This window comes from Chelonia mydas, chromosome 21, assembly GCF_015237465.2.
Source record: "Chelonia mydas isolate rCheMyd1 chromosome 21, rCheMyd1.pri.v2, whole genome shotgun sequence".
Lineage (NCBI taxonomy): Eukaryota > Metazoa > Chordata > Testudines > Cheloniidae > Chelonia > Chelonia mydas.
In genome coordinates, this window is record NC_051261.2 from 16657666 (window position 1) to 16671942 (window position 14277).

General features: G+C 65.0%; 1 protein-coding gene across 4 annotated transcripts in view; it reads left to right on the forward strand.

Annotated features, from left to right (window-relative positions):
• CELSR2 (cadherin EGF LAG seven-pass G-type receptor 2) overlaps positions 1 to 14277 on the forward strand; it is a 71352-nt gene that overhangs the window by 34751 nt on the left and 22324 nt on the right. For all 4 annotated transcript variants that reach the window (XM_037884986.2, XM_037884989.2, XM_037884988.2 and 1 more), the window contains exons 4-9: positions 7507 to 7622; positions 8626 to 8714; positions 10260 to 10417; positions 11720 to 11883; positions 13003 to 13128; positions 13469 to 13635. In XM_037884986.2, coding sequence (XP_037740914.1) covers positions 7507 to 7622; positions 8626 to 8714; positions 10260 to 10417; positions 11720 to 11883; positions 13003 to 13128; positions 13469 to 13635 — 820 coding nt within the window. The remainder of the gene's footprint in view (positions 1 to 7506; positions 7623 to 8625; positions 8715 to 10259; positions 10418 to 11719; positions 11884 to 13002; positions 13129 to 13468; positions 13636 to 14277) is intronic.

Genomic DNA, 14277 nt, shown 5'->3' on the forward strand with positions numbered 1-14277 from the left:
GGTTCTGCGGAGCTGGGGCTGAGGTGGGTCCCCAGCTCATCCTCCGTGTTGTCAGTGAATCGGACAGTCCACTCACCCCCTGCCACCCACTCAGCACCTCCCCGCCCACAAGCCTCGCCCTCCCAGCTCCTCCCCTCCCTGCCTGGGGAGGACAGAGCGAAGCCCCAGAACAGATCCTCCCCTAAGAGACGTCTCTGCCCCTTCCCCGGCCCTTACTTTAAAAACTGCACCACTTGCGAGCCAGCAGCCTGGGTCCATGGGGTTTAGGCAGAGCCCATCCTCGTGGTATAGGCCCCTCCTTTCCCAGTCCTAAACCGAACCCCCCCAACCCTACACCCGTGGTTCCCCGCCACAGGGATGGGTACCCCCGGGGTATGCAAGGTCTTCCGGGGGTACAACAACTCCTCTGGAGATTTGCCTCGTTTGACAGCAGGCTCCATGGAAAGCACTGGGGAAGTCAGCACAGACTGAAACGTCATCCAGACGGCGCTGGTCCTGTGCTGGGCCCTACACGCTGCCTGGACGACAAGATTTAGAGTCCAGCCCATTTATTCTATAATGACATGGTAAAAAGGAGAACGTCATCCCTGTTCCAGTCCCAGTGGCCGTGACACTTTTGTGTTGTCATGTCTGGGTTTGTAAGCCGGTCATTGTGAAGTGAGGTGTAACGTGGGGTCCACAAGACAGATCAGACTCCTGAGCCTGGAGCCCCTGGTCTCCACCGTCAGCTCATCCCCGCATCGAGACCCCCCAGCTCTGCCCGTCTCCCTGGCCCTGCGCGTGGAACTGAAGCATTTCAGAGACTGCTCCCAGGGAGTCCTGGACTGTAACCTCTTCCCTAGCAGCCTCCAGGACGTCTCTCCTGCCTTTCCCTTTGTCACTGGTACGTACAGGTACCACGACCACCGGCTCCTCCCCAGCACTGCCTGCCGGGCTGGCTAGATGTCGCACGGGTTCCACTACTTTCGTGCCAGGCAGCAATTCACCCTGCAGGTCTCCCGCTCATCACAGCCCCGCTCTCCGTATCTCTCATCCTCGAATCCCCCGCTGCTGTTCCCTGGCTCCTCCATAATGGGGGCCCCGCCACTTCCTCTGGAAGGAGAGTCCCAACCTGGGATCATTTGCCTCTGCTCCAGGCTACTGGGCATGATGGACCATTGGGCTGACCCGCGATGGCAGCTCTTATTTGGGGGGTGCCAGCCTTGCCCCAGCCCCTGCCACAGCAGATCCCCTGGGGATCGTGGTCTGGCAGGTGGACAGAAAATGGCATCTTTGTTCCAAAGCCCAGGGCTCTCCCCTCCCCTCCTCTGCTCCAGAAGGGCCCATTGTTTTCCAGCAGGACACCTGGGGGTCTTCCTCCATTGGCCCTCCCCGACCCCGGAGCCCCCTCCACTCACTCCAGGGCCTGTCCGGCTGGACGTGGGGGCCGGGGGGAGGGCTGGCTTTCAGTGGGGTGGGGTGTCTGCCCCCGGGTGCCTTCCTGCGAGCTCGCCAGCAGCCCTCACCCAGGCCTGGCCCTCCAGAGGATCCCCCATGGCTGGGGATGGGGCTGGAACAGCTGCTTCCCCCTGCCTCCGGCCTCGCCGCCTGGCCCTGCCCTGCCCCACTCTCCCCCCAGATAAGGCAGAGCAGGACGGGCAGGGTTTGGGGATGGGAGGGATTATCCCAAGGAGCGATGAGATCACAACCCTCATCAATGGGCCTGGCTCCCCTCCCCATAATCCCGCCAGTGCTAGCCATTGTCAGCCCAGAACAAAGGCCTAGCCATCCATAGCCACAGGCAGGGCAGCCAGGGCCCTTTGTCCCGGGGTGGAGCCGTTGCAGGGGCTGGGCCATCACCCCACGGGGGGCTGCTGCGCGCTGACAGCGGGTAATGAATCGCAGCTGGCATGGGGGGCTGGGGCTAGGCCTGTTGTTCAGGAGTGGCGAGGGGATGGCCCCCTCCAGCAACCCCACAGCCTGGCACATTGCTGGGCTGTGCGTATGGGGGGCACCCTATGCACTGCTGTCCTGGCTGGGGGTGCTACAGTCAGCGTTAGGGTGGCCAAGGGACAGAAAATCCCTGCTAGGAGGGGCCGGCGGGTACCTGCCCATTGCTGGACATGGGGTCAGGCCCTACAGAGCAGAGGCGCGCCAGGAGGCGGGTGAGGGGCTGGGCCAATGGGCATGTGGTGCTGGATGCACGGGGAGGCGGGGGCAATGGCAGAGCCCTGGGACTCAGGACACCCCACTGCCCTGCTGAGTGACCTTGGCCGGTCACTTCCCCTCGCCGTGCCTCAGTTTCTCCTGCTAGCCTGCATCTAGTCAGGGTGTAAGCTGTTCAGGGCATGGTCTGGTTCACGCTCTGTGCAATGCAGGGCCCTGAGCTTGGCTGCGAGGTGTTGCCCCAGCACCTGTAATAACATTTGTAGCTGGGCCCCACAGCACCCGTGTCAGACCCTTCTCCCATCTCAGCCGCCAGGGTCCAAATGCAGCCACCTCTGGGGTGGAACCGAGCAGCCGTTGTGAACAGGCAGCCCACAGGCACATCTGGAGTGGGCAGGAGCTTTGGCTGACGCTGATGGGCTTGGTCTGGAATTTGGCTACGAGCCCCCTGCCGAGCCCCTGCCTGCGCCCTGTATAACAGCACCCCCTAGTGCTGCACCGGGGCAGCACTGCCTGCCGGGGGGAGAGCCCCGTTTGCAGAGTGACATTCTCTTCCAGAGCGCTCAGGGAGCACCCCCCAGTATCCCCAAGTAAGCCTCAGTGCCCCCAGCACCTCCTAGTGCCCCCCAGCCCCAGCACCCTTCAATACCCCCAGCCCTCAACAGTCCTCAGTGCCTCTCAGCCCCAGTGCCCCCCAGTCTTCAGCATGCCCAGCGTCCCCCAGTACCCTCCAGCTTTCAGCACTCCTCAGCCCCCAGTCCCCAGACCCCCTCAGTGCCCCCAGTACCCCCAGCATCCCATCCCTCAGCACCCCCAGTCCTCAGCACCCCTCAGTGCCCCCAGTCCCCAGCACCTGACAGCCCCCAGTGCCCCCACCCCTCAGCGCCCCCAGCCCAAAATGCCATTGGCCTTCTTGGCCACAAGGGCACACTGTTGACTCAAATCCAGCTTCTCGTCCACTGTAACCCCTCGGTCCTTTTCTGCAGAACTGCTGCCAAGCCATTCGGTCCTAGTCTGTCGCGGTGCATTGGATTCTTCCATCCTAAGTGCAGGACTCTGCACTTGTCCTTGTTGAACCTCATCAGATTTCTTTTGGCCCATTCCTATAATTTGTCTAGGGCCCTCTGTATCCTATCCCTACCATATCTACCTCCCTATCTACCTCTCTTCCCAGTTTAGTGTCATCTGCAAACTTGCTGAGGGTGCAATCCATCCCATCCTCCAGATCATTTATGAAGATATTGAAAAAAACCAGCCCCAGGAGCGACCCTCGGGGCGCTCCACTTGATACTGGCTGCCAACTAGACATGGAGCCATTGATCACTACCCGTTGAGCCCGACAATCTAGCCAGCTTTCTGTCCACCTTATAGTCCATTCATCCAGCCCATACTTCTTTAACTTGCGGGCAAGAATACTGTGGGAGACCGTGTCAAAAGCTTTGCCAAAGTCCAGGAACAACACGTCCACCGCTTTCCCCTCATCCACAGAGCCAGTTATCTCGTCATAGAAGGCAAGACCTGCCCCGCCCCCCAACCAACCCCTGAATTTCCAGCACACCCTGTGGAAGCTGGAACAGCTCCTCGGGGCTGGAGATCAGCGGTGCCTTGTGCAGATGTCTGGTCTGATGGTTAGAGCAGGATATGGGTGACTGGGGCTCCTGGGTTCTACTCCTGGCTCTGGGTGAGGTGAGGAGTGGGGTGTCATAGTTAAAAGTAGGCAGGAGGGGGGCAGTCAGGACTCTTGGGTTCTGTTGCTGACTCCCTTTGTGCTCTTGCCCAAGTCACTTCCTGTGCCTCAGTTTCCCCTTCCATTGATAGGGAAATCCTCTATTATTGTTGAGTTTCCTATTGTATAACCTCTCTGAGCCCCTAGAGCATTTCACAGTCACCGTCACCATCCTGCTCAGGGGGTCAGGAGCAAGTTCCCCTACTTTTATTGGCCAAGCATTGACCTTTCTACCTACTGGAGATCCTGCGGCACAGATTGATTCGTTCCAGGCTTTTACTCTGTTGGACTCTGCTTGCTTTCCCATACGGTGCCGCTCCCCCACCAGCATGACCCGCTTGGTCAGTCCTGGATATTTTGTACCCTGGTATTACCGTGTGCCATTGATTATCATCGGTCCACCAAGTTTCTCGGATGCCTGTTTTATCAGCCTCCTCATTTAATACCAGGCTCTCCAGTTCACCCATCTTAGTATTCAGACTTTGAGCATTTGTACACAAGCACTTATAAAATGTGTCCCTGTTTTGTTGTCTGGGGCTCTTTTCATCTGTTTCTCTTCAGCTCCTAACTGTACGTTCACAGAATCGTAGAATATCAGGGTTGGAAGGGACCTCAGGAGGTATCGAGTCCAACCCCCTGCTCAAAGCAGGGCCAATCCCCAACTAAATCAACCCAGCCAGGGCTTTGTCAAGCCTGACCTTAAAAACCTCTAAGGAAGGAGATTCCACCACCTCCCTAGGTATCAACTTCTGTCCTCTCCTCCTTAGTAGGACACAGAGAATCCCCACTAACAGATCCTCCCCTAAGGGACGTCTCTGTCCGAACCACGAGCTCCTCCACACCTGTCAGCTTCCCCCAGCCCCTAGTTTAAAAACTCCTCTGTGACCTTTGAATTTGACATGCCAGCAGCCTGGGTCCATTGTGGTTTAGGCAGAGGCCATCCTTCCTGTATCGGCCCCTCCTGTCCCAGTTATAACCCTCCCCTCCCGATACACCGTCCGGCTCATCCCTGCATTGAGACCCTGCAGCTCTGCCCATCTCCCTGGCATCTCAGAGACTGCTCCCAGGGAGTCCTGGACTTTAACCTCTTCATTAGCAGCCTAAATTTGGTCTCCAGCTACACCCCCCTCCATACCCCTGTCCAGCCATATCCCCCCTTGTGCCCCCCTCCAGCCATACCCCCCCTTGTGTCTCCATCCAGCCATACCCCTTTGTACCCCTGTCCAGCCATATCCCCCCTTGTGCCCCCCTCCAGCCATACCCCCCCTTGTGCCTCCATCTAGCCATACCCCTTTGTACCCCCGTCCAGCCATATCCCCCCTTGTGCCCCCATCCAGCCATACCCCTCCATACCCCCATCCAGCCATACCCCCCTGTACCCCCATCCAGCCATACCCCCCGTACCCCCATCCATCCGAACCCCACCCTCTGTACCCCCGTCCAGCCATGCCCTCCTCCATATCCCCATCCAACCCCTCCTTTGTACCCCCATACAGCCATACCCCCCTGTCACGGAGTCCCCGGGCGATGCTCTGGAACTTCTCCCCATGAAGCCAGGCAGGAGTCTGGGGAAGTCTCCTCTCTGGGAGCAGCCTGTCTGCAGGACACACAGCTCACCCGGCTTCCACCTTCCTGGGTCTGACCTTGGAGCATTCAGCATCCTCTGCCCCTCCGTGCGCTTCCCCCAGCGAGTCCGCCCAGGCAGGGTCCTGGGGAAGCCAGAGGGTCCTGCACCCCAACTTAGCAGTCAGACGGGACTCTCAGCCAGCCAGTAACATAGAAGGTTTATTAGACGACAGGAACATGGTCTAACACAGAGCTTGTAGGTGCAGAGAACAGGACCCCTCAGCTGGGTCCCTTTTGGGGGGCAGTGAGCCAGACAACCACGTCTGCCCTTCACTCCATGTCCCCAGCCAGCCCGAAACTGAAACTCCCTCCAGCCCCTCCTCCTCTGGGCTTTGTCCCTTTCCCGGGCCAGGAGGGCACCTGATCCCTTTGTTCTCCAACCTTTAGCTCTCACCTTGCAGGGGGGAAGGGCCCAGGCCATCAGTTGCCAGGAAACAGGGTGTCGGCCATTCTCTGTGTCCAGACCCCTGCACACACCTGCCCTCTAGGGCTCTGCAAGGATCACGCACTCTTATCCCACTACCTAGATACTTAAGAACTGCGTTGGGGAAACTGAGGCACCCCCACACTATTCAGAGGAAACATTAAGAACAGTCCCACTTTGTCACACCCCCCATACCCCATCCAGCCATACCCTCCTCATTACCTCCATCCAGCCATACCCTCCTCATTACCCCCATCCAGCTATACCCCCCGTATCCCCATTGAGCCATACCACCCTCCATACCCCCATCCAACCATACCCCCTCTATACCCCTGTCCAACCATACCCTCCTCCCTACCCCTATCCAGCCATACTCCCCCTGTGCCCCCATCCAGCCATAACCCCTCTGTACCCCCATCCAGCCATACCCCCCTCTGTAGCCCATCCAGCCAAACCCTCCTCCCTACCCCCATCCAGCCATACCCCCTCTATTCCCATTGAGCCATACCCACCCCATACTCCCGTCCAGCCATACCCCCCTGTGCCCCCGTCCAGCCATACCCCCCCTCTGTACCTGCCTTTCCCTGTGTCACTGGTACATCCATGTACCACGCTCACCGGCCCCTCAGTCCCAACCCACAGCCCCTGCTGTCCCAGCCCCATTATATTCATTCTTCTTGGCCCCCGTGGGGCTGAGGGAGCCCCAGAACCAGCCCAGCAGCCCCAGAGTCTCTGGCCCTCAGGGAGGTGAGGCTGCCACGGCGCAGGCCCTGGACCTTGCCTAGCTTCTCGCCACGCACGCAGGGCTGCTGCAGGCTCTGCAGGCTTCTCGCCACTCCTCTGATCTCTGACGGGGCCGGGGGGGTTGGGGAGCACGGGGGAGCCAGGCCCATGGCCACCTTTATACTCCGATTGCTGTGGGGCGACCAAAGATGGGATCGCCACTACCCAGCCTTGAACTCACGCCTCACTGCACAGGGACCCTCATGCACACTGCACGCTCCATGGGGGCCCATCACCTTAACTCTCCCCCCTTAACTCTGCTCTGATGCTCCCTTAATTCTGACCAGATGCACCCCTTCTCTCTGTCCCAATGCCCCCCTAAATGCTGACCTGATGCCCCCTTTAACTCTGGTCCAGCACCCATCTTAACTCTGCCTGGATGCCCCCCCATTAACTCTGTCTCAGTGCCCCCCTTAACTTTGCCCCAACACCCCCTTAACTATGCCCAACACCCACCTTAATTCTGTGCCCTGTTGCCATCCATTCCCCACCCAGGCCAAGGTGCCTCCATGCACCAGTCCTCTGGCCATGCTCATGCCCAGGGTTCGTCAGCAGGGCCAAATCTGGACAGCCAGATGCTTTTGAACAGACCCCGAAATCTTTTCCTTTACTTATTATCATTATTGTTATTTTTTTCTCTGGAGTCTGGACCTTGACACAAACTAATTGACTACACCGGCTCCTGCCCATCTCGGAGGGTCCCGGGGGGGTTGGGCTCTCTCAGCCTGTCAGGCCGTGAGGGCAGGGGATCCAGGGGGTGTGTTGTGGGGGACGCTGTTCTCACCCTCTCCCCCTCGGGCAGGTTCGCCACGAAGGAGCGGAACGGGCTGCTCCTGTACAATGGCCGCTTCAACGAGAAGCATGACTTCGTGGCCCTGGAGATCATCCACGAGCAGATCCAGCTCACCTTCTCGGCAGGTAGGGCCTGGCCGGGCCCGGCTCCCCTCGGCCCGGGCCTGGCTCCTCTCGGCCCGGCTCCCCTCGGCCCGGCTCCCCATGACCCGGCTCCCCTCGGCCCCGGGCCCTGGCTCCCCTCGGCCTGGCTCCTCTCGGCCCCGGCCGGGCTCCTCTCGGCCCGGCTCCCCATGACCCGGCTCCCCTCGGCCCGGGCCTGGCTCCCCTCGGCCCGGCTCCTCTCGGCCCGGCTCCCCTCGGCCCGGGCCTGGCTCCTCTCGGCCCGGCTCCCCTCGGCCCGGCTCCCCATGACCCGGCTCCCCTCGGCCCGGGCCTGGCTCCCCTCGGCCCGGCTCCCCTCGGCCCGGGCCTGGCTCCCCTCGGCCCGGCTCCCCTCTGCCCGGCTCCCCATGACCCGGCTCCCCTCGGCCCGGGCCTGGCTCCCCTCGGCCCGGCTCCCCTCGGCCCGGGCCTGGCTCCCCTCGGCCCGGCTCCCCTCGGCCCGGGCCTGGCTCCTCTCGGCCCGGCTCCCCATGACCCGGCTCCCCTCGGCCCGGGCCTGGCTCCTCTCGGCCCGGCTCCCCATGACCCGGCTCCCCTCGGCCCGGGCCTGGCTCCTCTCGGCCCGGCTCCCCATGACCCGGCTCCCCTCGGCCCGGGCCTGGCTCCTCTCGGCCCGGCTCCCCATGACCCGGCTCCCCTCGGCCCGGGCCCGGCTCCCCTCGGCCCCGGCCGGGCTCCCCTTGGCCCACCGGCCCTCCCCACCCCTCACCCCAGCTGCCCTGGCTCTCAGTTCCCCTGGTCCTGCCTCCCCTCACCCCCTGGCTCCCTCTGGCTCCTGGGCGTGCAGCCCCCCGCAGAGCCCTCTGCCCCCAGGCCCTGCTCCCCTCTCAGGGCCCAGCTCCCTGCTGCCGGGTGGGGAGCTCTGGGTTCCCTGGCCCACCTCAGGCCCTGGCTCCCCCCATCCCCCTGGGGTGCCCCTCTCGCCAGGGCCCCGCAGTAACCAGCGTCCCCCTGCTCCCCCCAGGCGAGTCGACCACCACAGTGTCTCCGTCCGTGCCGGGCGGCGTGAGCGACGGGCAGTGGCATACGGTCCGGCTGCAGTATTACAACAAGGTGAGTGGGGCGGCGCCGGCGGGCACCCGGAGGGCAGGGCATCCGGGCAGCTGCCTGTCAGTGCCGTGCCTGCCCGCCATGCCACGGGCGGGGGAGGTGAGGCCATCACCAAGGCAGTCAGAGGTCCCAGCAGACCCCCCCAGGAGGCAGCGCTGGGCCCCTGGCCCAGCCCAGCCCCTCCCTCGCTATGGGCTGATCCTGGTGCTGAGCTCGCTGCATCCCCCCCCAGCCCCCTCAATTCTCAGCTGGCTGGGGGCAGGCTCCTGTCCTGGGGCCCCAGAGAGCTGGAGGAGGCAATTGTGGGGTGGGACCCTCGGGAAGCATCTGAGGCTCTTGGTCCAGGGGGAGGGGTTCTTGGGGGAGGGGTGGAGGCCCCAATCCCAGGGCTCCCAGTCTCCTGCCCAGGGTGGGCCCCAAGGTCTCACGCCAGGAGTTCTGCCCCACAAGTCTGGCTGAGGGCTGCCCCGAGCCATCCATGGGGCAGCGTGAAATGGATGGACGCAGATGGCACCAGGTCGCTGGGGGTGGGAGGCAGATGATCGGCAGCAACGGGAGGGCCCCTCCCGCGGGCACAGCTGGCGTCTACACTGGCGCTCCAGCGTGTCCCGCGTGGCCAGGGCCCGAGGCAGCCTCCTGGCGGAGACGTGGCGGCTCAGCTGGGATTAGTGCCATTTGCCGGCACCATGTGGGTTTACCCACCCACTGGGCACAGCAGAGCAAGGGGTCAAGTGCCGGCTGCTGTGAGCCCAGAGCCCAGCCAAGCTCCCCTTGGTCAGGCTCTGTCCGTCCATCTGTCCTCGCTCTGTTCCAAGGGACCCGCAGCCAGCTCTGCTCCCCCTCCTCTCCCACTCCCTCCTGCCCCGGGGTCGGGGTGGGGTAGCCCATTTGCCCTGTGGAGGGGCGGGGAATCCATCCCCTTTGGGGCGCTGGGCGCCAGGTGTCGCTGGCCTGGGGGCTGGCTGAGATGGGGTCGCCACAGCCCACCCAGTGCAGATAGCTGGCACCATTCACCTGTGTCTCTAAGCCTGTCCTGAGAGCAGACACGCCCCCAGTACCATGCAGAATACTGGGGAAACTGAGGCACACATAGGCATCAAAATTCCCACTTGGTCACAGGCGCTCACTGCACTGCCTGAGGGATGGGAGTCCTGGAGCCTGACTCCCACAGGGCCATGGCAGGGCCAGCTTCCCATGGGCCTGGCTGGGCAGGGAGCTGGCCAGGAGGAGGTCGGGCCGTGAGCTGGCCGGGTGGTGCTCTCCCCGACCCCACACGCCCGCAGGCTGCCAGCCGGTTCCCGTCTTGTCACTCTCCAGCGTCTTCCCGCGGGCAGGGGCAGGCCGAGATCTGGGTCCCAGGAGTGCTGGGGACTCCTCTGCGCTGGGGTGCGGCCCCACTCGGGGAGGAGGCTGCTGGGCTGCTCTCACGATGGGATGGCAGCGAAGGTCTGACTGGTGCCCGAATCCCTTGGGCCGGGGAGGTGCGGATTGTGCCGCACGCCCTGCCCCAGCCACCTGCTGCACCCTGGGGTTTGGCTCTCTTCACAGCCCGTCATTGGGAAGTCGGGGGTGCCCCAGGGCCCCTCGGAGCAGAAGGTGGCCGTGGTGACGGTGGACGACTGCGACGCGGCTGTGGCCCTGAAGTTTGGCCAGGTGCTGGGGAACTATTCCTGCTCCGCGCAGGGGACGCAGTCGGGCACCAAGAAGTAAGAGACTCGCTGGGGCCCCGAGAAGCGAAAGCCAAGCGGCTTCTGCACAGACCTTCTGCTGCCCCTCACTCCCGACCCGCAGCCCCCTGCTAGCCCTGCCCCCCCGCTCTGTCAGTGCCCCTCACTCCCGACCCGCAGCCCCTGCTAGCCCTGCCCCCCCGCTCTGTCAGTGCCCCTCACTCCTGACCCGCAGCCCCTGCTAGCCCTGCCCCCCCCCGCCAGTGCCCCTCACTCCCGACCCGCAGCCCCCTGCTAGCCCTGCCCCCCCCGCTCTGTCAGTGCCCCTCACTCCTGACCCGCAGCCCCTGCTAGCCCTGCCCCCCCGCTCTGTCAGTGCCCCTCACTCCCGACCCGCAGCCCCTGCTAGCCCTGCCCCCCCCATCAGTGCCCCTCACTCCCGACCCGCAGCCCCTGCTAGCCCTGCCCCCCCGGCTCTGTCAGTGCCCTTCACTCCCGACCCGCAGCCCCGGCTAGCCCTGCCCCCCCCCCCGTCAGTGCCCCTCACTCCCGACCTGCAGCCTCTGCTAGCCCTGCCCCCCGCTCTGTCAGTGCCCCTCACTCCTGACCCGCAGCCCCTGCTAGCCCTGCCCCCCCGCTCTGTCAGTGCCCCTCACTCCCGACCCGCAGCCCCCTGCTAGCCCTGCCCCCCCGCTCTGTCAGTGCCCCTCACTCCCGACCCGCAGCCCCCTGCTAGCCCTGCCCCCCCGCTCTGTCAGTGCCCCTCACTCCCGACCCGCAGCCTCTGCTAGCCCTGCCCCCCCCGTCAGTGCCCCTCACTCCCGACTCGCAGCCCCCTGCTAGCCCTGCCCCCCCGGCTCTGTCAGTGCCCCTCACTCCTGACCCGCAGCCCCTGCTAGCCCTGCCCCCCCGCTCTGTCAGTGCCCCTCACTCCCGACCTGCAGCCCCTGCTAGCCCTGCCCCCCCGGCTCTGTCAGTGCCCCTCACTCCCGACCCGCAGCCTCTGCTAGCCCTGCCCCCCCCGTCAGTGCCCCTCACTCCCAACTCGCAGCCCCCTGCTAGCCCTGCCCCCCCCCTCTGTCAGTGCCCTTCACTCCCAACTCGCAGCCCCCTGCTAGCCCTGCCCCCGCCCTCTGTCAGTGCCCTTCACTCCCGACCCGCAGCCCCTGCTAGCCCTGCCCCCCGGGCTCTGTCAGTGCCCCTCACTCCCGACCCGCAGCCCCCTGCTAGCCCAGCACCAGGCAGGGGAGGGTTTTCCGGCGCCTGGCTCAGGATAGTGAATGGGGAGGAATCCCCCACCTCATGGTCATGTCCCCGTATGACTCTGCTTCCATTGCCCAGGTCCCTGGATCTGACGGGCCCCCTGCTCCTGGGGGGGGTCCCCGACCTGCCAGAGAGCTTCCCGGTGCGCAACCGGCAGTTCGTGGGCTGCATCCGGAACCTGCTGATCGATAATCGCCAGCTGGACATGGCCGACTTCATCGCCAACAATGGCACCGTGCCGGGTGGGTGCTGGGCAGCTCCGGGGGGGGTCTCTGGGATAGGAGCCGGGGGGCACCGTGCCGGGTAGGTGCTGGGCAGCTCCGGGGGGGGGCCTCTGGGATAGGAGCCGGGGGGCACCGTGCTGGGTGGGTGCTGGGTGGTCCCTGAGTTAGGGGGGGCTCTGGGATAGGAGCCAGGGGGCACCGTGCCGCGTGGGTGCTGGGTGGTCCCTTAGTTAGGGGGGGCTCTGGGATAGGAGCCAGGGGGCACCGTGCCACGTGGGTGCTGGGTAGTCCCTGATTTAGGGGGGTCTCTGGGATAGGAACCGGGGGGCACCGTGCTGGGTGGTCCCTGAGTTAGGGGGGTCTCTGGGATAGGAGCCAGGGGGCACCGTGCCACGTGGGTGCTGGGTGGTCCCTGAGTTAGGGGGGGCTCTGGGATAGGAGCCAGGGGGCACCGTGCTGGGTGGGTGCTGGGTGGTCCCTGAGTTAGGGGGGGCTCTGGGATAGGAGCCAGGGGGCACCGTGCTGGGTGGGCGCTGGGTGGTCCCTGAGTTAGGGGTGGCTCTGGGATAGGAGCCGGGGGGCACCGTGCTGGGTGGGTGCTGGGTGGTCCCTGAGTTAGGGGGGGCTGTGGGATAGGAGCCGGGGGGCACCGTGCTGGGTGGGTGCTGGGTGGTCCCTTAGTTAGGGGGGGCTCTGGGATAGGAGCCAGGGGGCACCGTGCTGGGTGGGTGCTGGGTGGTCCCTGAGTTAGGGGAGTCTCTGGGATAGGAGCCAGGGGGCACCGTGCCGCGTGGGTGCTGGGTGGTCCCTGAGTTAGGGGGGGCTCTGGGATAGGAGCCAGGGGGCACCGTGCTGGGTGGGTGCTGTGTGGTCCCTGAGTTAGGGGAGTCTCTGGGATAGGAGCTGGGGGGCAAAGTGTCCTGTACCGCAGGATGGGGGTGCAACAGAGGTGTGTGTGCCAAGCCAAGCGGGATGGGTTCTGGGCGTACCTCTGCCCTCAGTCATGGGGTTCAGACCCTGGGAAGGGGCTGCCATTGGGTCTGTGCCCCTCCCTGAGCCCCAAAGCGTCACCTGCCCCCCCGTCTCTGGGGAACGCCTCCCATCAGCCGGGGCTCAGCCTAGCTCTCACCCCCCCAGGCTGCTCTGCCAAGAAGAACGTCTGTGACAGCAACACCTGCCACAATGGGGGCACCTGCGTCAACCAGTGGGACACGTTCAGCTGCGAGTGCCCCCTGGGCTTCGGGGGCAAGAACTGCAGGCAAGGTAGGGGGCTCGGGGCCAGGCGGGAGGCTCCGGGGGGACAGGCTGGGGATTCAGGGCGGGGGCAGGCGGAGGGCTCGCGGGGGAGGGGACAGGCGGGGAGGGGGTTCCAGCGGGGGACAGGCAGGAGGTTCGGGGGGGCAGGCGGGTGGCTCAGAGGGGGCAGGTGGGGGGCTCCAGGACAAAGCTGGAGCCACAAACCACTGCCCGAGTGCTGGTCCCAGGATGCAAGGCCCCTCCAGACCCCCTCCAGGCCCCTGCATGGCTCTTTGGGGGGTGGGGCTGCGGGCCCCTGTTGTAGGGGGGCAGCAGGCCCCATGGGCTGAGCCGGTGTCTCCTGCAGAGATGACGAATCCCCAGCGGTTCCTGGGCAGCAGCCTGGTGGCCTGGAGTGACCCAGCCCTGAGCATCTCGCTGCCCTGGCATATGGGGCTCATGTTCCGCACCCGCCAGGCCCACGGCGTCCTCCTGCGGGCCCTGGCTGGGCAGCTCTCCACCATCACCCTGCAGGTGGGGCACCGGCAGGCGGCTGCCACGGGGGAGGGGCCGTCGCCCGGCAGGCGGGTGCCACGGGGGGAGGGGCCGTCGCCCGGCAGGTGGGTGCCACGGGAGGAGGGGTCGTCGCCCGGCAGGCGGGTGCCACGGGGGGAGGGGCCATCGCTTGGCTGGTGGGTGCCACGGCGGGAGGGGCCGTCAGCCCATAGGGACTCCCTGCGGGTGCCAGAACCTGGGGGATGCAGGACTTTGACCCCCCTACTGCCCAGGTGAGGGTGGGACCCATTCCTGGCACGGTGCCCCGGGAAGTGATGCACTCCCCCTCTGCTGGGCTGGTGCCAGAGCGCTCGGGCCCCCTGGCATCGGCCCCACATGGGCTGCGAGAGGCAGGGGCTGGGAACGTCCCACATGCCCCACTGGCCTCCAGCGAACACTGCCCATCCCAGGGCCCCTTGCACCAGTGCGGGCGGGAGCACCCGGATCTGGGAGACACTTCCCGTCCCCAGGGGCCCCTGCCCAGAGTCTGAGCATCCACCCATGGGCCCTCGAGAGCCACCCACTGGGCATGTCCCAGCAGCCGGGACCCCAGACCACTGCTCCCCTCACTGCCCCCTGGACCCCGTTCCCCCCCTGCTCCCAACCCGCCCCCCCACTGCC